Genomic DNA, 26,132 nt, shown 5'->3' on the forward strand with positions numbered 1-26,132 from the left:
GCCTGGCTGGCAGGCAGCGGGGGCTGATGGGTGGTGGGTCGCTGGTGGTGGTTGAGTCGCTACTCCGCTGTGTGAGGGGTGGCGGCACAGAGAGGAGAGTAGGATTATTTCTCTGCTCGCTTCCTCTCTGCGTATCACCCAGGGCTGGCCAGTCACCTGCTTGCCCTCCGGTGCTTCCTAGGCTAGGTGGTGGTGGCGGAGGAGGGACGGGCGGCTGATTAGCATGACTGACGCCGCTCCACGGTGCTGGTGTACTTCGGTACAGTATCTACGTTGGTTGCTTGATTCTTCTCTAGCTTTTGTAGTATTTCTCCTCACCACAGGTTTCCGGGGGCATGCTGATGATTTAGCATTATGGTCCATCTGACAGTTGGCACAACGTGGCTCCACGCGTGTTCCATTCCTTATCTTGTCGCCACAGACACTAGAGAGATGTTTCCTGCCACAGAATTTGCACCTTACGTCTTCTTGGCACTGCCAGGCCTTGTGGTTCCATCGGCTACATCGTAGACAAATTTCAGGCTGATGTATGTACAGTGCAAGGGGTCTGTATCCTATGCCTGAGATAAATACCTTTTCAGGAACTTCTCCTTTAATCAGCGCGACGACCTGACTTCTTTCTTCACCTCTCTATGTCTTTTTGCCGAGACAAACCGTTGGTCATCAAGAAGAAACTCAGGATCTAACACATGTGGGTAGCGGAAAACAATAACTTTCGTAAGTTTTTCCTTCAAGTTTCAAAGTTTCAACGTTTATTGAGAAAAAGGGGGGGGGAAGATACAAACAAGGGGTGGGACAGTACAAGATACAAAAAACAGAAATACAGAAAAACAGAAAAAGAGCAAAGTTGCTGGGCGGTCCAGCTTGCTACTGCGTTACAATTAAAAAGTGGAAAACATTAAATAAATACATAAATGCATACAAATAAAAGGAAAAAAAACATTAAATAAATACATAAATAAATAAATCTGCATAATAAAAGAAAATGGTCACCCGTCCAGGTTCGATCGGACGCAGCGTCGCTTAACGTCACTGGCCCAACCGGTCACCCGTCCAGGCACGAGTCTGATGACACAGTGACGTTTAACCTCACTTCACTGGTGCTCTGCTGTCTTTTGGGTACGGGTGGCTCAAGTAACCACCGAATCCCGTGTACCCCTTGATATTGCCCACGAAGCGATTTTCTTCATGGATGTAGACGCCGGTCAGCACGTCTTCGCAGACTTTCCCCGTCCGTTTCTCTTGCCTTAACTTTGTGATGGTGGGCGACTCACGGAGGGCAACTGCTGGCGTGGTTTTCCGTTCGGCCTTCGGAAGCACCAACCTAAAGGTATTATTAGGTGAAGGCCTTCGTCGCCGCTTTGTCTTGGTGACCCAGCCGTCGTCTTCTTCCTGCTTGCCGGATGGGGGCTGGGGGTCGGAGGGGAGATTTGGCTTGCTGGCCTTGGGAGAAATAGCCTCCCCTTCACTTCCACTACCCAGGACGTCCACTTCCTCATCCTCCTCCTCGTCGTCTTCTTCGTCGTCATCTTCATCTTCGTCTTCTTCCTCCGGCGTTTGAAGTATGATGCCCTCATAACCTTGTGTAGTGAGAAAATCCACTACATCCTGGCTCCCCACTGTTACATAGGGCCGGTGCGTTCCTTCCTTGAACAGCGCCTCGAAACTCCTATAGGTGCGGCTTAGTTTAGCAGTCCATACTAGTTTATCATGGTAGGTTAAGTCTGTCTCTCTCGGGAACAGCAATCGTTTCCTCTCCCGCAAAGTCCCCGCGCTGCCCTCCTGTCTGGATGGTGTGGGGGGGTTAGAAACCTCCTGGTTGGGTGGGGTAGGGTGATCTACAGCCTCCTGGCTGGGACCACTGGAAGGGGAGAGGGAGCAGGCCTGACCTGAGCGGCGATTAACTCTTTCAGAGTTGTGCCAAAATGGTCCACTTAGTTCGCCAGCAATCTGTTTATTTAGACGTTTTTTTTTTTTTCATTGAGTACTCCGGTATGGAAAACGAATAGAGGAATAGGAGGAAATAAGAATGAAAATATGACAATGAATAAGGAAATAAGTGGAAATGATGATAAAACAGCTGATAGAAAGAAAAAAAAACTGGATAACAGACAAGGGAAGAGGATAATTAATAAGGGAAAAGGAAATGTTAATGAGGATGATAATGAATAAGGGAATAGGGAATTCTCTTCCCTTGTTCGTTATCCATTTTTCTTTCCCTCCACTGTTTTTATATCATTTTCTTATTTCCTTATTCATTATCATATTTTAATTTCCATATCCTGCTATTCCTCTATCGTTATTAATTTTCTTTGTCCTTTGTGTTATTCCTTTCTACCCTGTTTTATTTCTATTTCCTTAATTTATTATTCATGTTTTTCTATCTCCTGTTTAAATTCCACATTCTCTATTCATTATCTCTCTTTTCTCTCTCCCTTGGTGGTCAGTAGCGTGGCTTCATACATGTGATGTCAAATCAGCCAGGTGTAGGAGTTGCTAAGGGAGAGCCGGGAATCGAGGAGGACGTGCGGGACGTGTGTATCAGCACATTGTTCCAAAAATAATAATACCGAAAGAAAATATGTAAAAATACTGGTATAGCGGTATTGAAAAAGTAAATTACCGGTACAGCGGAATATCAAATTTGATCTGATGCTGGTAATATCGGTAATACCGAAGTTAAAATACCAATATTTCGGTTTACCTAAATTCTGTACACATCCCTATTTAAAGTTCAGAGCTGCCAGCCTGCACCAATCACATCATGTCTCCTTTCCCAAGTTTTAAAAGACACATTTGCAAAGTTAGAAAGAAGAGATACGACAAGGGGATTGGAATTGAGATTTACTATCACTAACACTTAAAAAAAACTTCAGCCAATATCTCCCACATAGCACAAGCTTCTCCACCAGGATTCAGGGGTATGGTAAACTAAGACTTTTTTTGTATATTCATTGAGACAAGTTAGGTAGGGCTTTATTTATAAAACTATTTATGTAATATTAAAATTTTATTTTTTATAAACAACTTTTCCTGTTCAGTGTCAAAACTCATTTGGAAAACAAGTTTCTTTTTTTCTTTTTTCAGTTACATCACTCTATCAACCATATTAGACCAGTATGAGCTTGGTCATACCACATTACATTTAATTAACTAGTCTAGATGAGCTCCAACTCATGCACAGACTGTGCATCCACTAAAAGTGTGACTATTTCCTCTACACCATTGAACTGGCTGCCATCATGAGGCAGGTGGCCCAGGCTGATGTTCTGGACACGTTGCCTTATGTTGTTTTTGTGACAGGCCTTCAAACGCATCTCCTTTTCACACTTGATATACTCCATGACCCGTTTCAGTTTATGTGGTATTGGGAGTTGCTGCTTCTCTAATGGAAGACATCGCTGTTAAAAAAACATTAGCAATAGTGTTAGGTTTCTGTTTGTATAATGATCATACATCACATAATGAGAAAACTTCCTGTAAAGATGAAGGGGATATAGATAAGTCAGAAAGATATACATAGATGGAATTGCAGGTAATTAATGCATTCCCGTATGTTAAACAGAACAAACTCACTGTCGTATCTGTGCAGTAGTTGATTGCATTCAGGAGGTCTTGCTTGAGTTCTCTAGCAACTGGCAAGTTGATAACACTGTTGCTGAGGCCTGAGTGATTGAGGTCCAGGTTGGCATTCACCTGTATAAGAATACATACAGTAATTTGCTCCGCAAAAAAAAAAAAAAAAAAAAACTAATATTGTGATTTGTTAAAAGTCTTAGATTGTATGATTACATAAATGAAAAAGAAATGTTAAAAATTGTTAGGTATGAATTTATTCCATTTAACTGAAAGTATGGAAAGAGCTCTCTTTAACAAGTCTGAACTCTGAGAATTTGCTTAGATGCATGTCAGAAAGCAGCCACCAACCACAGCCAACTTAGTGAGGATGCAGGTAAAGTTGTTGACCAGGGCACGCATATTCTCTCTTGTTCGCTGGATATCTGCAAGGTTCAGACTGACTTGCCGCTTCTGAAGATGGTGCGAAGAAGTCATACATAGAACAAATTAATTATACCATTGAAATGATCTTGTTGCAAATTAATTATGTTACTATGACAGAACAAATTAATCACACCATTGAAATTATCTTGTTGCAACTGAATTATGTTACTATGGTCTTTTATCACCAGAACTGAGTTCAGATGTTGCCTTTTATGTTGTAAAATGAGCTAAAAGGAAAATGATCTAGAAACACAAAACAACGTGTTAGATAATAAGTTATGAAGATGTCAGACTCATGTAGAACATTGAAAAATGTAGATACTTTAAGTGCTCTTGAGTAAGAATGTGAAGTAACCAATTAAAATTTACAAGAAAGCAAAATGGGGAATTAATAAACAAAAGAGAATGAATGTTTGATAAGCCAGGGTGAAGTATGATGAACAGAGCTTTTCAGGACAACAGAAGAAATTTCTTTCTGAATGTTAATCCCTTCAATACGGTGACGCCTATGTAGGCGTCATGAAGCCCCAGTAGCATATACGGTGACGCTTACGTAGGCGTCATATTTCTTTTCTGAGCTTTCTTCAGTTCAGTTGTCCCGTATAGTGTGTTGGATACCAACTACACACGCCGTATGCTGTCTTTGAAATCCTAGTGCTCCTCCCACCATCCTTGTCTCCACCAATCACTAAAGATAAGCTACATGCGTCCCGCCTTGTGTCTAAAATTACCCAATGGCATAGACTGTTCCCATCTCTCTCTCTCTCTCTCTCTCTCTCTCTCTCTCTCTCTCTCTCTCTCTCTCGAAAGATAAGTTACATGCGTCCCGCCTTGTAACATTCGTGAAAACACACACACACACACACACACACACACACACACACACACACACACACACACTCTCTCTCTCTCTCTCTCTCTCTCTCTCTCTCTCTCTCTCTCTCTCTCTCTCTCTCTCTCTCTTCGTTTCCTCTCCTTCCCTCCCTCCCCTCTTCCTCGCGAAAGATAAGCTACATGCGTCCCGCTTGTGTCTAAAATATTAGCAAATGTCTCTCTCTCTCTCTCTCTCTCTCTCTCTCTCTCTCTCTCTCTCTCTCTCTCTCTCTCTCTCTCTCTCTCCGAAGAGAGAAGCGTCCACTTTCCTCTTCGAAGGCGATATAGTGACTAAAAAATAGCAGCATAATACACAAAGACGACAAGTATGACAAGCTTGCACGAGTTTCCCGCGCTCGGGCGCGCGGCACTACCACCCGTATATCATACAGGCGGGCTTTTTTAACAATAACATCAGTACGTAATTAATAGTAGAACTGACAGTAGTAGCAGTAGTGGTATTAGTAATAGTAAATTGCAGTAGTAGTTTTAATAATAATAGTAGTAGTAGTAGTAGTAGTAGTAGTAGTTGTTATTGTTGTTGTAGTAATAATATTACTTACTAGTAGTATTGGTGTTGTGTGTGTGTGACTATATATATATATATATATATATATATATATATATATATATATATATATATATATATATATATATATATATATATATATATATATATATATATATATATATATATATATATATATATATATATATATATATATATATATATATATATATATATATATATATATATATATATATATATATATATATATATATATATATATATATATATATATATATATATATATATATATATATATATATATATATATATATATATATATATATATATATATATATATATATATATATATATATATATATATATATATATATATATATATATATATATATATATATATATATATATATATATATATATATATATATATATATATATATATATATATATATATATATATATATATATATATATATATATATATATATATATATATATATATATATATATATATATATATATATATATATATATATATATATATATATATATATATATATATATATATATATATATATATATATATATATATATATATATATATATATATATATATATATATATATATATATATATATATATATATATATATATATATATATATATATATATATATATATATATATATATATATATATATATATATTCGAATTCCACTAAATACGGCTTTGAAATTTTGCCATATGTCGTGTGGTTTAATGTTCCCTACATGTCACCTTGATATCCAGGTTCTAGGTGGCAACACCAAAGATAAGCTCTACACCACCACATAGGTAAAATCAAAGGGTGTTTTATGTAAATTGTATAAAGGTTTTGTAACTTTCGTTTCCCCAGTCGTAAACATGGCATATGAATGGGGGAGGGTGACATTATTGCTTCCTCCACAAGTTCATAAACGCTGCCATTGCCACTTAGAGAGTGGAGGAATTCTGATTTCTTGGCATCCAGACACACGTTCTCGTTATGCATCATTCCACATCTTCAAGCTCGCCATATGGCCACGTTCATAGTAAAGCTGAGGGAGTTATTTACAACGTCAATAGGTATTTCTGAGAGAGAGAGAGAGAGAGAGAGAGAGAGAGAGAGAGAGAGAGAGAGAGAGAGAGAGAGAGAGAGAGAGAGAGAGAGAGAGAGAGAGAGAGAGAGAGAGAAAGAACTAAATTGCCCTCAGTCAAAGGAAGAAAGAAATGAAATTGTAGACCTACAAAGACAGGTAAATGAAGAGAAAAAATCAAGTGATTGAAGAGTTTTAGTGTTAGTTTTGTCTGCTTGCTTGTCATCCACTGCGCTCTCTCTCTCTCTCTCTCTCTCTCTCTCTCTCTCTCTCTCTCTCTCTCTCTCTCTCTCTCTCTCTCTCTCTCTCTCTCTCAGTGTGGTAGTGTCATTATCCTCGCTTGCCCCACAACATTCAAATAGAAATGCATAAGTAGCATTTCATTTCTGCAGGCTGTCAATCCTGTGACCCCACAAGCAAGCAGTCGCCACTCTCCACCTTATTACAAGCTTTGTAAATTATAGACGCCTTTTGTCTTGCTTAATGTGTCATATGTGTAACGTAAAGGTAAAAAAAAAAATGGCAAAAGTTATTTTAATAAACTGACCTGCCGAATCCCTGGGTAGGAAGGCCCAACAGGTGAGGAGATGGGAGGCACTGAGTCTGTGATGCCCACTGGTGTCACCCTTGACTGGCTGTCTAGTAGTGACGAGAATATTCCAGATTCTTGTGGGAATGTTCCAGGCTGTTGTGCTAATATTCCTGGTTGTCCTGATAATATTCCTGGTTGTCCTGACAGTATTCCTGGTTGTCCTGACAATATGCCTGGTTGTCCTGACAATATTCCAGGTTGCCCTGCTATTATTCCTGGTTGTCCTGCTAATATTCCTGGTTGCCCTAATGTTATTCCTGGCTGTGCACCAAACACTCCTAGCTGTTGTGGAAGTATCCCGGGATGTTGAGGAGTGACCCTTGATGATCCAAGTACTCCTAGTGGTCTCTGGAGAACCACTGAGCCAGACTGCGAGAAGGGAATTCCCTGCCGGCGAGGAAGCAGGCCTACATTGTAGAAAGCTCAAAATCAAAGATTAACAGAAGCCTAATATGAAGACTTAAGTGATGTCACAAAGAACACGGTAGTAAGTTAAGAAATCTCTTCAATCAGATACTTGGCTTATGTGCTTGATTTGTAAATTATAAAACACAAAGAAGTTGACTAACCTGTGGGAAATGTGCTAAGGAGGGACTATGGAGTAAGGAAGCTAGCCCAGGAAAGAAGCCTTGCACACCCACACCAGCTCCACATTCCCTTCCAGCAGCAGCCACTGAATCCAGATACTCCTTGTATGAAGTCTCCCCAAGACATCCAACCATCAGCTGCAATGCACAATGATGTTTGTGCTAAGTTACTCTTCTGGGTAGCATCTACAGCACACACACACACACACACACACACACCGCGTAGTGTAGCGGTTAGCACGCTGAATTCACAATCGACAGGACCCGGGTTCGAGTCCCGGGAAGCGGCGAGGGAAAAGGGCAAACCTCTTAATGTGTAGTTCCTGTTCACCTAGCAGTAAATAGGTATGGGGTGTAACTCGAGGGGTTGTGGCCTCGCTTTCCCGGTGTTTGGATTGTGTTGTGGTCTCAGTCCTGCCCGAAGATCGGTCTATGAGCTCTGAGCTCGCTCCGTAATGGGGAAGGCTGGCTAGGTGACCAACAGACGACCGTGGTGAATTACACACACACACACACACACACACCACATACAAGGCGGTGACACCGTACAAGACAGACTTTTAAACAACAGATCCGATGTAATGCGGACAACGTAGCACAGCAGACCTGGTGATGTATTGCAGGGGGAGAGGGGGTTAGGCAAGTGATCCTCTCTTAAGTTATTTTGAATCTACTTGCGTTGAGGTTGAAAAAGTATGGAAAAGGAGGAGAATATAGATGGTGCTTCCGCCAGATTAAACAGGGGAGACAGATGTAGGTAGACCATTGAAACACCTTTAGGACTACGACAGTTGGGAGGTTGGAGTAGTGAAAGGGAATTTCCCGGTTTCAAGGAGGAAAAAACTAATATGACTGTGAAGGATATTCACAGTTGAAAAATAAATTAGGTAACTGAGGGAGATGATCACTGTGGTATTTGAGAAGCAGGATCAGCTAATTACGGAAAACAAAGGACTGAGGGAGAAATGTGACAAGCTAGAAAATACTGTTAAAATGATCAATAACATGAAGAAAACTCTGAATGAAATAAAAAAAAGGAAAACAGCACCCTTAAGGCAAATGTGAGAACTATGAAGTGCCATTACAAGGACTAGAGGAAAGGCTAGACACTAGTGTGGGGACAGGAGAGAGGATAAACGAAACAAAACCGAAAGAATGGAAGAAGGTCAGGAAAAAAAGAACATGAAGAAAAAGTGAATTTTGTGGAAGTAATTAAGCAACAAATAAGAGAGAAAACGAAGGACACAATCATACAAGCGATCAAAGAGAAAGGAAGAATTAATGAGAGATATGGTGGACAAAAAGAAGTGCATGGAATATGGACTACATGAGAAAAAGAACTCAGCAAAATTTGTGAGGGAAAAGGAGAAAGAGATGATTAAGCAAATGATCTCAGTGGTCCAAGACGAAGAACAGAGTCTTGAAAGGGAAGTAGAAGAAATATACAGATATGGTAAATATAGTGAGGGGACTAGAAGACAACTAAAAGTTAAAATATCATAAATAGGGGTAGAAGAAATATTAGCGAAGACTGGAAAGCTGTCTGGTAAAATAGATTACAACAATATTTGGATAGGGAGAGATATGAATCAGGAGGAAAGGGAAGAAAGAGGGAGAACTTAGAAGTGAAGCTAAGGAAAAAAAATGAGAGAAGTACAGAGAACGAGAAGAAATTTCAGTAGAGAGTGCTAGACATGAGGCTAAGGAAATGGTATATTCGGGAAAGGGAAGGAATGGATTAAGAGTCATGTATACAAAGTTACTTAGATGGATTTATAGCAGGAAGATTGAAAATGAGAGATTATGTATTAGAAAAAAGACCGAACATGGTATGTATAACAGAAACAGTTAAGTGAAGACGTCCAAGTGAATTTCAAAACAGGGATATAATGTTCAGAGGAGAGACAGAAAGGGAAAAGCAGTAGGAGTATTGATAATGCCTCGAGAGGATTATATAGTACTGAGATGGACTGGCAGAGGTTTTAAGCATAACAATTAAGACCAATGGGAGGAAAAGGAGGAGTATCATAGTAACATATGTGTCACCGTAGACTCATGGCGGCTTGCTGTACATGAAGAAATGCAAAATGAAGTGTTAAATTAATTACCTGGACAGTATGTTACGGAAGGACAGAAGAGTGCTACTTGTGGGAGGATCTAAGTTACAAACATGTAGATTGGGAAGAAATGGATGTAAACAGTCACGCTGAACGTTGGGGAGAAGTGTTACAACTGGCAATGGTAAACGCATTGGAACAATGGGTGAAGGACTACACAAGGTATAGAGGGGATGAACCATCTATGCTGGATTTGGTATTCACAAAAAAAAAAAATAAATAAATAAACAACCTTGTCCAACCATCAAATATTATAGTCCAATGGGAAAAAGTGATCATGTGGTTCTAGAAATTGAATTAGAGAATCATGAAATTCTGAAATTAATGTAATGAGGGACACAAAACAAGAAAATACTGAATTATGCCAAGACAAATTTTGAACAATTAAGAAATTACTTTGGTAGTATTGATAAGAAGAAAATCATGCAAGGCAAGACAGTCCAATAATAAGTATCAGATATTCCTAAACAATTATAATGAGAGGGTAAAGAGATAAATTCCTGAATACAGAGTAAAAAGAGAGCAAACACACGTGGTATAATACTATATGTGCAAAAACTAATAAGTGTAAGGATACAGCTTGGAAAAAATTAAGGAAGCAACGGAATGAAGTAAAATAAAAAGCAATATAAAGAGACATGGAACGAATATAATAGAATAAGAAGGGAGAAGGAGAGGGATTTTGAAAAGGATGTACAGTGAAGAGATGTAAAAAAAGAACCCAAGCTTCTTTTTAAGTATATACCGTATATAAATTGAAAAATGACAAACAGAGACCATCACCAAGTTAATTAAGGGAAATAGGATATATGAAACAACAGAAGAAATTAATGAACTTATGAATGAGAGCTTTAAATCAGTATTTAATGAAGAAGGAGATTTCATAGAACCAAATAACTAAGCGGCACAGGAAGGATTAAGAAACGTTGGGGTACATAAACAGAAAATTAGCAAATTATTAGAAAAGGTGGATGTAAGAAAGGCAATGAGGCCAGATGGAATGTCAGGATGGACACTGAGAGAATGTAGAGAACAACTGGTGGAATCAATTTGGGATGTGATAAACCGCTCTCTAATGGAAGGGAAGGTACCAAAGGAATAGAAGAGCAAATATAGTCCTGATATACAAAGGAGAAAAAAGATTGAGTTCTTAAATTATAGACCAGTGTCACTAACAAGTGTTGCGGGAAAGATCTATGGAATTATAATTAAGGAAAAATGGTTAGAATATTTGGAGGAAAATGAAATAATAAATAATTCCAAATTTGGTTTTAGAAATGGAATATCATGCATGACAAATTTAGTAAGCTTTTATACAAGAGTAACAGATGAACTACAAGGGAGACTTGGTGTATTCAGATATTACGTAGGAAGGCTTCAACAAAGTACCACATAGAAGACTCCTATGGATAATGGACTTTTTTATGCTAAGGGCAACAAAAAAGAAAGACCCACTGGATTATCAGTTCCCTTAAAGTTATTATGAGTTATACAAAAGTCAGAGACAAATGTCTTAAAACCTTTCCCTTAAGAGAAGTCAAGTCATAGGAAGATGGAAATACAGAAGCAGACAGGGAGTTCCAGAAGTTACCAGAGGAAGGTAAGAATGATTGAAAGTACTAGTTAACTCTTGTATTAGAGAGTTGGACAGAATAGGAATGAGAGGAAGAAGAAAGCCTTGTGCAGCCAGGCCACAGGAGGAGGAGAAGCATGCAGTTAGCAAGATCAGTAGAGCAGTTAGTATGAAAATAGCAATAAAAGAGAGCAAGAGATGCAACATTCTGACGGTGAAAAAGAGGCTGATGACAGTCAATCAGAAGAGGGGAGTTCATGAGACGAACTGCTTTTCATTCAACCTTATCTAACAAAACTGTATGAATGGAACTCCTTCCCCCCAAACATGCGAATAATAAGTACTCCATACAAGGACGGATAAGGCCCTTTTACAGAAATAGCAACTAGAGGTGTAGGAAAAACTGGCGAAGACGCCTCAGTTTAGATTATGAGTAAAGGACAGAGCGAGGATATTCAGTGTAGAAAATTGGGGCAGCTGAGTGTCACTGAAGAGGGAATAGTTGTCTGGCAGTTTGTGTCGAGTTGATAGATGAAGGAATTGAGTTTTTGAAGGATTGAAGACTATTAAGTCATACGTTCTGTGGCGTCCCTGCGTGATCTGTTGAATTCTTGAAGGGTTGGTCGTCTCTGAAAGACGTGGAAAAGTGTAGAGTGGTATCATCAACGTAGGAGTGGATAGAGTAAGAAGTTTGGTTAAGAAGATCATTAATGAGTAATAAAAATTAAGCGAATGGGTGACAGAACCCTAAGGAACACCGCTGTTAATAGATTTAGGAGAAGAACAGTGGCCGTCTACCACGGTTGCAATAGAACGATCGGAAAGGAAACTTGACATAACTTTGCAGAGAGAAAGATAGAAATCGTAGGAGGGCAGCTTTGAAATCAAAGCTTTGTGCCAGACTCGATCAAAGATTTTGATATGTCTAACGCAACAGCAAAAGTTTCACCGAAATCTCTAAAAGAAGATGACATACTCAGTAAGGAAAGCCAGAAGATCACCTTTAGGGCGCCGTTGACGGAAGCCATACTGGCGATCAGGGAGAAGATTGTCAAGTGACAGATGTTTGAGAATCTTCCTATTGAGGATAGATTCAAAAACTTTAGACAAGCAAGAAATTAAAGCAATAGCACGGTAGTTTGAGGGATTAAAATGGTCATCTTTTTTTAGGACCAGCCTGAATGTTGGCAAACTTCCAGCATGAAGGAAAGATAGAAGTCGATAGACATAGTTGAAAGAGTTTGGCCAGGTAAGATGCAAGTATGGAAGCACAATTTTTGAGAACAATAGAAGGGACCCCATCAGGTCCACAAGCCTTCCGAGGGTTTAGGCCAACGAGGGCATGGAAAGCATCATTACGAAGATCTTTTTATTGTAGGCATGAAATAGTCAGAGGGAGGAGGAGCCCAGAATCATCCAAAGTGGAGTTGTTTGCAAAGATTTGAGAGAAGAGTTCAGCTTTAAAGACAGATGTGATGGCAGTGGTGCCATCAGGTTGAAAAGAAGTAGGGAAAGATGAAGAAGTAAAGTTATTGGAAATGTTTCTGTCCAGATGCCAGAAGTCTCAAGGGAAGTTGAAGTTAGAAAGATTTTGACATTTTCTATTTATGAATAGGTGTTGGGCAAGTTGAAAGACAGACTTGGCATGATTCCGTGCAGAAATATAAAGTGCATGAGATTCAGGTGATGAAAGGCTCAAGTATCTTTTGTGGGCAACCTCACTATCATTTATAGCACCAGAACAGGCTGTTAAACCAAGGTTTAGAAGGTTTAGGTTGAGAAAAAAAGTGAGGAATGTACGCCCCCATGCCAGACATTATCACCTCCATTATGTATTTAGCACACAGACATGGGTCTCTGACACAGCAACAGTAATCATTCCAGGAAAAAGGCACCTCCGACTTGGGGGGATCCTGAGGAGGGACTGGAGAAATAGAATATTCAAATATGAGGTTGTGATCAGAGGAGCCCAAGAGAGAAGATAGGGTAACAGCATAAGCAGAAGGATTAGAAGTAAGGAAAATATAAAGAATGTTGGGCGTATCTCTAAGATGGTTAAGAATACGAGTAGGGTATTGCACCAGTTGCTCTAGGTCATGAAGGATAGTAATGTTGAAGGCTATTTCACCAGGATGGTTAATGAAGGCAGAAGAAAGCCAAAGCTGGTGGTAAACATTGAAATCTCCATGAATAGAAATCTCCACGAAAGGACCGAGGGATAGAATGTACTCCACTAAATAGTCAAAGAATTTACTATTGTCAGAGGAATTATGAAAGAGATAGACAGCACAGATAAATTTAGTTAATGAATGACTATCGAGTTGAAGGTGAAAGATTCAAGAGTGTTTACACAAGAGCAAGTCAAATCGTTCCGCACATTGACGCAACATCCAGCTTTGGAACGGAAATGAGAATAGAGTAAGTAGGAGGAACAGAGAAGGGGTTACTGTCATTTTTTTTTTTTTCATACGTTATGGTCTATAGCGCCTGTAGGCATACTTGAAAAGTATATGTGGGAAGCGCTGTTAAACTTCCGCCCATTAATGGCGCAGGCAATTTTATTTATAGTGGTACCCATATTAAGGCCCATATCACCGCCCAAGTGCATCTTTGGTGTAACCACCTAGAACCTGGATATCATGGTGATATGTAAGTAACTTAAAACCACTCGACAAATGTCATAACTTCAAAGTGGTATGTGGTGGGATTCGAACCTACTTGTGGACGTTTCCCCGGTCCCACGCTCACCACCTTATTCACTACTCCACTGTCTCCCTCAATGCTGCAAAGATGGTCCCAGAAATTAAGTATCTTTCCTATGAAGAAAGATTGAAGGAAATGGAACTAGCATCTTCAAAGGACAGACGGGAAAGAGGAAATCTAATAACGATGTATAAGTTAGTAAACCGTATGGAAAAGAAAGATAGATAATACCTTGTATCACTGACGTAGGATGGAGATAGAGGAACAAGAGGACACTCCAAGATCATGCAAAGTCAATGTTTAAGGGACATTAAAAAGTTTAGTTTTCCACATAGGATGGTGAACATCTGGACCGGATTGAGTGAAGAGATTGTAGCAGTAGAAAGTGTGCACAAATTCAAGGAAAAGTTGGATAAAAGTAAATATGGAGGCAGATCACCATGACCCCCGCTCAAACTCTATTATATACAACTAGGTACAACTAGGTAAATACGCACACATACACATACAAACACACAGTCATGCTATTTTATACTGGTAAATTACAGACCCAGGAAAAAAGGAGGTAAATATAAGTAGATAAGATGAATAATTAAATAGAATTAATAAATATATAGATAGAAGAAATGTTAACAGGAGCAGTACCTTTTTCTATACTGAATGGCTCTTCATCTATGTATATGAAAAGAGCTTTCCTTGGTACAACCAGGGAAAAAGACTGAGTGTATATATACCTGTACATAGGCTGTCTTTCCAAGGGCCGAGTCTTGAGCTGCTACACTGCCCAACAGACAGCTCACCAATGTCACTGTCACCAGCATCCTTTGAAATGAAAAACAAACATTGAAAACTGTGGCAGATACTCTTTCACCAGGATTATTTCAAAGGATCACTGTGGTGAGGAGGCAAGATCTCACAGGTGATTTTCCCATTGGCTATAAATAAATTTCAAGCCATAGCTGGAATAAAAAAAAAAGAAACTCTTGAAAACATTATCTCACTAGAGCCTGTTCAAAATAGTTCTCAGAACATGACCAGAGCTACAGAAATACATTGTCTCATTTGTAGACGAATGTGATAAGTATGACTTATCAGGATCAATTATACTCGTAGTTTTGTACAGTGCCCACCATTGCAAGAGTTGACTACAGGCCGCTGACTATGTAATGTTTTTTTCCTTCTTATTTTTGTTATGGCCTATAGCGTCTATAGGCCTATTTGAAGAGTATGGGAAGCGCTGTTCAGCTTCCACCCATTAGTGGAGCAGGCAATTTTATTTATAGTGGTACCCATATTAGGTCCGGCCCATATCACTACCCAACCGCATCTTTGGTGTACCACTTAGAAAGTGGTACACCAAACCACGATCCAGTGACCACGATCCACAACCACGATCAGTGACAAGTGGTGCTGTGAGTGCTTCATTAGTGCGTTGATCTAATTTTGGAGAAGAAATATAGTGTAACAGTGTTGAAAACAGTGAGTGATAGTGGTGAATAGTGAATCCTCACGCGTAGGAAACCAGGAACGTGCAGCTCTCGGAGTGACCTTGAAAAGGGATTGTGACCTGACCCGACCTGAGCGCGACTCACCACTCCTACCTACTTCACTTTCACTCTCTCTCTCTCCTCCTGCCTGACTCCCCCACCCATACCACATGGCCAACACCGAGCTTGACTTAGATCCCCCACACAAGAAAATTGCGTGGGCGGGCCAGTCAGGTTATCCTGCTGCAAGGTACTGCTGCATCTGCAGTTACTCTGTAAGAGTGAAGCCTTCCACAGCCTGTAGCCAGACAGGCTGCCCAAACCAGGCGTGCAGCGACTGCCACACCGAAGGTACCTTCTCTTGCCTACGGTCGGAGGAGCTTAGAAGGACCAAAGACATACCTCACCCTGTCACCCACGTGGCCACCCCTGTTGTCGCCACCCTCCCACCAGACCAACCCAGCCCCCCCGACCAATCTTCAATACAGCCAACAACCGAAGACGATACTAAAACGGACCTACTCTCCTGTCCCGCTGAAGAGCTCGTAGAAATTATCATCAGGCAGAGAGACGAAATATATTCTCTCAAGTCTAGAGTGACGGCGTTTGAAAAACACGGAGACAAAATACAACTAAGGAGAGCATCACTAGTAGATATAATCAGTGACATTGACGCCTACTCTCAGCTGATCCAGCAGGCTCCCACCCCACCCCTGGTCACCCAAGCAACCAGCGCCCTCCCCAGCAAAATAGATAGTGATTGGCAGGAGGTGTGCACTGAACACCCTCACTGGCAGACCTGGTGGCAGTCTGGGAAGCCTCAACCGCTGCAAAGGGTGACCCACGACGATCCGGACAACAAACCTGTCCGCGCCCGCCCCCCCACGCACGCGCCAACAGTCTACCCAGAGCCAACAAGCAACCCCTCCCACCATCACCAACCCTGCCGCACCTGACACCACCTCCTCCGCTCCACCTGACCACCCTCGTCACCCCCCACGCCCCTCCCCTGCTACCCTCAGGGGCGATACGGGGAGAAACAGCACTGCAAGGAACAACAGGTGGCGGGACACGATAACAAGAGTGACTTCCCCGTTCTGTGGCCGCTGCCGCCAGCGAGGACATACATCAAACAACTGCTCAGTGGAGGTCTGTGATTTCTGTGGCTGGAGAGGACACACAGCTGATCATTGCAGAAAACGTCAAGCAGAGGTAAACAGGAGGCTAGAGTGTAACTACTGCTTACGTCGTGGCCACACTGAAGAGCAGTGTTTCACCAAAGCCGCGGAAGCCAGGCAAGAGCGACTTCTACGCGCAATCTTATCTGAGCGTCACCCTCCCACCTCCACCCACCCAGCGCCACACCCCCAGCCAGTCCTGCAGCAGCCTCCTACATACTCGCCCTGGGTCCAGCCCCTTCACCCCCAACAAATAGCTGCCTGATAAGGTAACATGGACGCCAGCAGCATCACGGTCCTCTCAGCTAATGTGAGGGGGGATTCAGGACAAACGTAGGAGAACTAACACACACATTCATCCTCAGACATCGGGTGGATGTAGTAGTGGCTGTAGAGACCTTCCTTGATGAAAGCTGCATCACAATATGCGACAAAATTCCCGGATACTCGCCATGGGTGAGGCGAGACAGACAAGGAAGGCAGGGAGGTGGTATAGCTGTGTGTCACCGCGACGGGATGCAGGTTGATGTTTTGCCAGTTGACATCCCGCTGTTATGGAGATCGTCTTTCTCCGCGTCATCCTCGCAGATGAGAGCGGTCTGCTACTGTGTGCAGCATACAGACCACAGTGGCAAGGAAACGCTCCCCTAAACTACCTCTCTGAGCACCTCGATGACATCATGGCTGCCCATAACTGCCAACATGTAGTTATTGTAGGGGACCTCAACCAACACTTGGTGATGAGAGCCTTCACAGACCTCACTGTAGTGCAGGGTCTCCACAACCATGTCAACTTCCCAACACACCAGCGTGGAGGCTCCCTGGATCCTGTGCTCTCTGATCTGCCAGAGGCTTGTGTGATGTGCCGCCCACTGGACCGTGTGGGTAGCTCTGATCACTATGCAGTGTTGTCCTCCATCAATCTCTCCGCTGCTAGAGAGGAGGAACAACAGCGAGTCATCTGGTTATGGGAGCGTGCTGACTGGGAGGCTATGAAGCGGTCTCTGTCAGCGACTGATTGGCACACCGTACTGACTGGAGACCCACACCACGATACCATCGCCTTTACCACCGTCCTTCTCTCCCTACAACAACAATTTGTGCCACACAGGGTGTACACAACAAACCCTAAGGACCAACAATGGTTTGGCTACCAATGTAGAGTCGCTGCTGACAATAAATATAGAGCGTGGCAACACTACAAGCGACATCCCACGCAGGTCAATAAAGCCCGGCACAGAAGAGCGTGCAAGATAATGGTAAAGACAGCAAAGTGGGCCAAGGCCAGATGGGAGACGGATATCAAGAAAAACTCTCCTCTAACCAGGTTGATGCTAAGCAATGGTGGAACATGGTGAAGGAGAGACAAGGCATCTCCCATCAAGTGCGAATCCCAGCCCTTACCAAACCTAACGGAGACCTGGCTGTCACCAGTCGTGAAAAGGCTGATCTCCTTGCCGCAGAGTTCAGCCGGAAAATGACAACTGATGACCCCAACAGGCAGCCACCTGCCCTCACCCGTCTTGGTACCTCATCCCTTCAGAATGTTGTCATTACTGAAGATGACGTAGGAAGACTCCTGAGAGGAGTGAACACCAGGAAGGCACCAGGCCCTGACGGATTAAGCCCACATATACTTAAAAACTGTGCGACTGAACTAACAGCCCCCCTCGCACTCATCTTCCGGCAGTGCCTGCAGACCGGGAGTGGCCATCACTTTGGAAGGAGGCGAGAATTACACCAGTGCACAAGAAGAGGTCAAGAGCAGAGCCAGGAAATTACCGACCCATCTCCCTCCTCTCAGTGGTGAGCAAGATCTTTGAGAGGATAATTGGTGAGCAGATCAACAAATACCTTGAGGAGAATCACCTTCTATCTCCGAAGCAATTTGGATTTAGAAAAGGCCGTTCAACCTCTGATCTCCTCCTCTTGCTCTCCAAATCCTGGCATGATGCCCTTGATGCCGGACGCCCCTCCCTGGTGATCGCCTTAGACATTGCCGGTGCTTTTGACTCTGTGTGGCATCATGCGCTGACTACTAAACTCCAGCAGCTGGGCATCACCGGGGACCTGCTACAACTGTTCACCAGCTACCTCACGGGACGGAGCCTCCGCGTAGTGGTGAACGGCAGCACCTCGTCCTCCTTTCCAGTGGAGGCTTCTGTACCCCAAGGTTCAGTACTCGGCCCAATACTATGGAACATATATTTCAACGATCTACTGCAGAGTTCTCCCGAAGCGGCTGCTTATGCAGATGACTGCACCCTCTCCTGGGCTTACGAGAGGGGAGAAGCCCAGAATGTGGTGCAGGCAGTCAATAGGCAGCTACAGGACATCCTGGCTTGGGGAGAAAGGTGGCAAGTCAAGTTTGCCCCTGAGAAAACCCAGGCCATGGTGATCACCCGCTCACAGGGAGAAGCAGACCAACTGCGTGGAAAGTTGCGTCTCGGGCCAGACACCATCCCTCTGCAGGACACCATTGAAATCCTTGGGGTGGAGGTGGATTCCAGGCTGCAGTTCGACCGTCACCTGGAGAAAGTGGCGCGGAACGCCTCCTCTAAGGTGAACCTACTGCGCCGGATGAAACACCTCCTCCATGCTGACGGCCTCCTCACACTCTACAAGGCCCAGGTAAGGCCTATAATGGAATACGCCCCTCTTACCTGGATGTCAAGTGCCCGCTGCCACCTCAGCCTACTAGATAAAGTACAGCGCCGGGCAGAGCGCTTGATTAGCGGCGCTACACATCATCAACAACACCAACCACACTGGCGGAGGAGGCAGCAACACCGACAGCCTCAACAAGAGCAACAGCAACAGCAAGAGCAGCGGCAGCAGGAGGAACAGCAGCGGCACGACCTGAGGGACAGCCTCGAGCACCGCAGGAGAGTTGCCGCCTTGACAGTGCTCCACAAGGCACAAGTGCAGCGCGTACCCCACCTGACGGACTTAGGGGCAACCTGGAGGAGACACGAGGTTGGCACGAGGACGGTGTCGGCCAATGACCTCCTCCTGGAAGTCCCGAGGTCCCATAGCTCTACTCACCAGCGTGCCTTTACATCAGCAGCGGTGGTGTGGTGGAACGAGCTCACTACAGATGTGGATGTGAGGGGCCTGTCCACACAGCAAATTAAGGTAGCAGCCCATAGGTGGCTGCGTCTACACCCTCCTTAATGTCAATTTTGTACATAATGCTTCGCCTAGGATGTACATAGTATTTTTAAGTATCAACTAATAATATCTGTTAAAATTAAGTTTAGTTATTACTACATTACAATTTGTTTATAATGTAAGTGTAAGGGCAGTAGCTTTAAGATAGCTCACCTACGGCAAGGATGAGCTTTAGCATAGGCACATTTAACTGTCCCATGTATATATATATAATATATATATATATATATATAAAAAAAGAGAGAGAGAGAGAGAGAGAGAGAGAGAGAGAGAGAGAGAGAGAGAGAGAGAGAGAGAGAGAGAGAGAGAGAGAGAGAGAGAGAGTTTGATCGGGTATGGCATGCAGGCCTGCTTGAAAAGCTTCGTGCCAAAGGCATACAAGGCCACCTGCTAATGTTGATGAGCGACTATCTACAAGGAAGAACCCTACATGTCGTCGTCAACGGGCAGCAGTCAGGGGACCTTCCAGTGGGAGCCTCAGTCCCTCAGGGATCTGTGCTGGGACCGGTCCTCTGGAACCTGTATATTGACGACCTTCTCAGGAGCCTGCCAGCAATCTCCGCATATGCTGATGATTGCACGCTGTCCATCTCCTACCTTCGCCAGAATTGTTGTCACGCCATCGATGACGTCAGCCGACAACTCGGCGTGATACAAGAGTGGGGAAAGCGCTGGCAGGTGCAGTTCGTCCCTGAGAAGACACAGGCAATGGTGATCTCTCAGTCTCTAGCAGCCAGACAGGAGGTTGAAGGAAAAATGATGTTTGGCTCCATCACCCTCCCACTCCAGGAATATATCAAAGTTCTTGGAGTGGACCTAGACCGAGAGCTCCGATTTGACCGCCACCTCAAGCACGTTGCCCACCAAGCCTCTCTCCGGGTCTCTGCCTTACGAAGGGTAGCTTTATTACTGGACAAACGTGGAATCCAACTGCTGTACAAGGCCCAGATAAGACCCTACCTGGAGTATGGGGTTCTGACCTGGATATCCAGCGCGGCTACACACCTGCAACGGCTGGATAAGATCGAGCGACGTGTGCAGCGGCTGTTGGAGGATACACCCCCCCCCCGCCGCCACCACAACAGGAAGAGAGATCCCTGGACACGCTGGAACATCGTCGTGACGTCGCAGCACTGGTGGTGTTCCACAAGGCCCAGGTGCAAGGCGTACCTCACCTGGCAAGACTACAGCTCCCCCCGCGAGTGGCTCAAAGAGATACGAGAACGGTACTCTCCAGCCACGAGCAAGTGGGGGTGCCAAGGTCTCGCGCCAGGCAGCACCAGAGGACCTTCATCTCCAGAGTGGCTCGCTTGTGGAACAAGTTCATTACAGTAGTGCCAGCAGTGAGTGAAATGACAACCCAGCAGGTGAAAACTGCTGCTCACAGGTGGCGAGGAACATGCCCCACACCAATGGTGCTATAAACTAATTAGTGTACAGACAAATAGTGCACTTAAGGCTTTTGAAATAGTGCCACGAGGAAAAGTGGTACTTTAAGCCATTAGGTTAAAGACTACAGTGACGGTATTTATATACACTTTAATTTATTACCATGTATGTATATATGTATGTAATACCATGTGTATCAATGTAGTGAAAACCTTATGTAAAGTTTAAATAAAAAGAGAGAGAGAGAGAGAGAGAGAGAGAGAGAGAGAGAGAGAGAGAGAGAGAGAGAGAGAGAGAGAGAGAGAGAGAGAGAGAGAGAGAGAGAGAGAGAGAGAGAGAGAGAGAGAGAGAGAGACTTTTTTTATTTATATATATTTACTTATTTATTGTTATTTTCAAAGACAGTTGTATTCGGTTAAATGTGTACATATTTACATCATATTTTTTTTGCATATATCTTTGTATTGTTGGAAATAATATCTTATATATATATATATATATATATATATATATATATATATATATATATATATATATATATATATATATATATATATATATATATATATATATATATATATATATATAGGGAGGCGGTGGCGTAGTGGATAAGGTGGATAAGTGGATCGGGTAGACGTCCACGTGTAGGTTCGAATCCCACCACGTATCGCTTTGGAGCTATGCCATTTGTCGAGTGGTTTAAAGTTAGCTACATGTCACCATGATATGGTATATGGGCCCTAATAACGGTATCACTATAAATAAAATTGACTGCGTCACTAATAAGTGGAAGTTGAACATCGCTTCCAATGCTCAAGTTACCTTCAGGCGCTATAGGCCCAGATATATATATATATATATATATATATATATATATATATATATATATATATATATATATATATATATATATATATATATATATATATATATATATATATATATATATATATATATATATATATATATATATATATATATATATATATATATATATATATATATATATATATATATATATATATATATATATATATATATATATATATATATATATATATATATATATATATATATATATATATATATATATATATATATATATATATATATATATATATATATATATATATATATATATATATATATATATATATATATATATATATATATATATAATATGATGTATTCCACCCGTTAAAGTGTTCTCAGCTACAGTTGTAATTTTGAGGGTAATTATCATAGTATATACTAGTGTTTCTTAACCTCTTGGGCATCAGTAATTTCCAAGGGAAGGGCGAATCCTTGGGAAAAAGCAGGAATTTTTCTAATTATATTTGTCATTCTCTTAATGAGAGCTTGGTCAAATAATGAATTTATGAAAAATGCAAAAGTAATTGTCTTTCTCTTTTTAAAATCTGGGAGGAAATAAATATATTTATTGGGGCGTGTGGAGGAAAGGACAAATTCTAAGAGGGAACATGGTAGTGAAAGGTTAAGAATTACTGGTCTCTACTCACCATACGGCTTTCTTTCATGACAATATCTAAAGTTTCCTGGTAATATCTCATAAATTCTGGGTAAAGTATAGTACCTTCCATTGGGTTGATATTGATCTATCATATTTTTACATTTTTTTTCTTTTTTGTTATATTTGAGTACTTAGTAATTTTAAAATTGAGTGTAGCCTATATCTGAAAGGGACAGTGGTACTTAATCATATGTCTGATTATGTCAACGAAAATAAGCAAACATGTTTAAGATTTCATTTTTTTTTTTTTTTTTCGCTCTCGAAGTCCATCAACTGATACATTTGAATGTGAACGATATGGTCTGAGAAACTTTAAGACTGGGAAGCAATCCATCATAGTTTCATGGTATAAGGTCCTGTAATTCAATGTTAAATGCATTATTACTAATGCACTTTTTAATTTGTTTCTGGAGATTTAATCTCAGATAATTAGAAATATTATAAGGTTATGTAAAAAGTAATATGCAATTCTATTTCTGTACATTCATAAAGGAAGTGAAAATTATTTTCTTTATTTTTGCAATATTGTGACAGATGAGAGTAAACACAGTTACAAAATTAGAAATGTGGGATAGTATAGTTACTACAGCAAAATGAATCGGCATTTTTAATTACTTCATGTGTAATGCTGAGGAAAAAGAAAACGATTATGAAACTGACACTGGCCACTAAAATGGCTGCCATTTAAATATTTTGCTGCTTAAGGTTTATGTAGTTGCTAGAGATGTACCGATACCAAAATTTTGGCCGATTCCGATACCGATACCGATACCACCTAATTACGCCGATACCGATACTACTACCAATACCGATACCACCGATACCGATACTACTACTTATAGTGATTACTGCACTGGACACCAGGATGAGTTGGTGGACGACGAGCGTTATCAGATGGGAGGCTTTGTTTTGGGGGATGCTGTAAGTCCTTCTGAGAACGTTTGTGAAATAGGAGCAATTCTAGAAGCTTTTTGAAGCCATTTGCAAAGGTAAATTACTCAGTAATTGGAATGAATATCTTCTCAGTCTTCTGATTCTTGTCAGTTATTTTAAATTCTTACTTCTTACTCCTTTAGCGACCATTTGGTCTTGTGCATTTTCATTATTAATTTTATTGACGATATTTTGGCGATCAAAAATATTTTTAAAATTATTAAAATTGTAAAACAGACACAAAATATTAGCAAAAGAAACTCATTTTGTTGTGTATGTTTCTCTTTAATTAAATCTGACATCCTTTGATATTAATTCATTAGACATTAGTAGACCAATTCAGAAAAATGAGCTTTCACCTAATCTTTTCAATTAAATAGAAAAAAGTTTAGTTTATTCTAAATTTCTAGTGTATTGCTATGATCTTAAATAATTAATATGCAACAAATTATACACAATGCACATGATTACAAAACAGAATCGTTACTTTCTTAGTTATGGAATTTTTACATCCTTAGGTTAACACAAGTAACTCAAAAATTAAACTTGCATTAAAATTAATATACATATATAATTCGAGCTTCCACCTATTCCAGTATGATATCTTGGAAAAGGCTAGCACTAGCACTGTTAATTATAAATCAAATAAGAATATGCTGTTATTTACAATAATGCAAAATGCCTAACTATATATATATATATATATATATATATATATATATATATATATATATATATATATATATATATATATATATATATATATATATATATATATATATATATATATATATATATATATATATATATATATATATATATATATATATATACCAAATCATTTTGTTGGATTCTCAATATCTGAAGTTTGACATTCTTAGATTATAGTTAAAAACATAAGCTTTTCACCTGTGTGAACTTTGTGTGGGTGGAGCAGCGTCTGACTGAGAGACAGTGAGAATGCGTGGTGACTCATGACCGACCGTGTGACAGGATGCCGGAGTTTAGCTTATACGCGTTTCATACAAGTCCAATTTAGAGGTTGTGGCTTATTACCACAGAAAACAGTATTCTATGACATACGGTAATCACCACGGAAACTTAATACGCCGTATTATATTAATTTGGCATCATCAATATCTTATGTCGAATATATCACTATGTAGGAAATTCCTTTTAGGTATCGGAAGTATCGGTATAAAATAAGCCGATACCGATACCAATACCGATACCCAAAAAATGGGCCGATACCGCCGATTCCGATACCGATACCGATGCATCGGTACATCTCTAGTAGTTGCCATGAATGAATGTCTTTAATCAGCAAATATTAAAGGCCTCGGAAGAACCTCATTATATATATTTTTTTTCATAGTCTATGGGTATTAGTGTCACTTAAACTGTATACATAGTATTTTGGAATATCATTTGCTATTTTATAGGCGAATCCATTAGTCTTCCTCAACATCAACTTGAGTTGAAGTAGACCGCGAAAACGCGCGTTTAAAAGTCTCTATTTTGAAGAATATGAATGTGAGGCAAATATTGTCATTTTAGATTTAGCAGGAGACCGTCTCTAATCCAAGACCCACTGCATCCAGCAGGTTGGGCAGGATAAAGAGTAACGGGCAGGAAGCTGTGAGCGCAGGATCAAACGGGGTTTTTGGAAGCAGGAACGATGGCCTGTGTAAGTGACAGCAAATAGCGACGTCACCGACGAGATGAGATCCTCCCCGAGTGAAATCCAAACTAATATGAGTCATATCTGATTTCCGATGACGAACGGTCTCTAAGCTCAATATCCGTTGATGAATTATTCAATATTGTTAACATTAAATTTCTCCAAAATAATAAGTTTACACTTAAAATGCATATTTATTTTCTGTTCTCTTTTGGGAATCAAATATCTAGAGAGGCCTGACAGTGTTGATCTAGCAAATGTATTGTTTATAAATAGCAAAAAGAGTGAGATGAGAGTTCAGTTTTGCCAACTTTGTCTTCATTTCTCAGGAGAAAATGTTTTCTCTAATCCTATATTTTCTTACGAAGCTTTTTTCATTATCCAACTCGTGCAGGAAGTTACTTTAATACGTATATAACTGCTTTTATAACCAATAACAATAGATAAATCACGTTAAGAATGAACTCATTTTTGGCTTTATATCTCTTAAAGCTCGTATCGTAGAGCCATCTCGCAGTTGAGCTTCATAAATAACCCATGTATCGCAAGTCGTATTCAGCTGTAGATACCTCACCGTTCTTCTCTCGAATTTTAGTTTCTGAGTCTGTCATAATTGTTCTTACATACTTCTCGATCTACCTTGATCGTATTGTTGCCGAGTTGAGGGGGATA

At 40.8% G+C, this 26,132-nt stretch overlaps 2 protein-coding genes across 2 annotated transcripts in view; one reads left to right on the plus strand and one right to left on the minus strand.

Annotated features, from left to right (window-relative positions):
• Nucleotides 1-2,997: 2,997 nt before the first annotated feature.
• Nucleotides 2,998-26,132, minus strand: part of LOC123519817 — a 23,496-nt gene continuing 361 nt past the window's right edge. Inside the window, exons 2-7 of the mRNA XM_045281337.1 lie at nucleotides 14,825-14,912; nucleotides 7,680-7,835; nucleotides 7,066-7,497; nucleotides 3,928-4,029; nucleotides 3,577-3,696; nucleotides 2,998-3,401 (exon numbers count right to left, since the gene is read on the minus strand). Coding sequence (XP_045137272.1) covers nucleotides 3,159-3,401; nucleotides 3,577-3,696; nucleotides 3,928-4,029; nucleotides 7,066-7,497; nucleotides 7,680-7,835; nucleotides 14,825-14,911 — 1,140 coding nt within the window. The 5' untranslated portion in view covers nucleotide 14,912 and the 3' untranslated portion in view covers nucleotides 2,998-3,158. The remainder of the gene's footprint in view (nucleotides 3,402-3,576; nucleotides 3,697-3,927; nucleotides 4,030-7,065; nucleotides 7,498-7,679; nucleotides 7,836-14,824; nucleotides 14,913-26,132) is intronic.
• Nucleotides 17,310-19,929, plus strand: LOC123519736. Its single transcript, XM_045281241.1, has 4 exons — nucleotides 17,310-17,975; nucleotides 18,083-18,281; nucleotides 18,446-19,386; nucleotides 19,585-19,929. The coding sequence occupies exons 1-4, from the start codon at nucleotides 17,310-17,312 to the stop codon at nucleotides 19,927-19,929; spliced, it is 2,151 nt and encodes a 716-aa protein (XP_045137176.1).

This window comes from Portunus trituberculatus, chromosome 46 (genome assembly GCF_017591435.1).
Source record: "Portunus trituberculatus isolate SZX2019 chromosome 46, ASM1759143v1, whole genome shotgun sequence".
Taxonomy (NCBI): Eukaryota; Metazoa; Arthropoda; class Malacostraca; order Decapoda; family Portunidae; genus Portunus; species Portunus trituberculatus.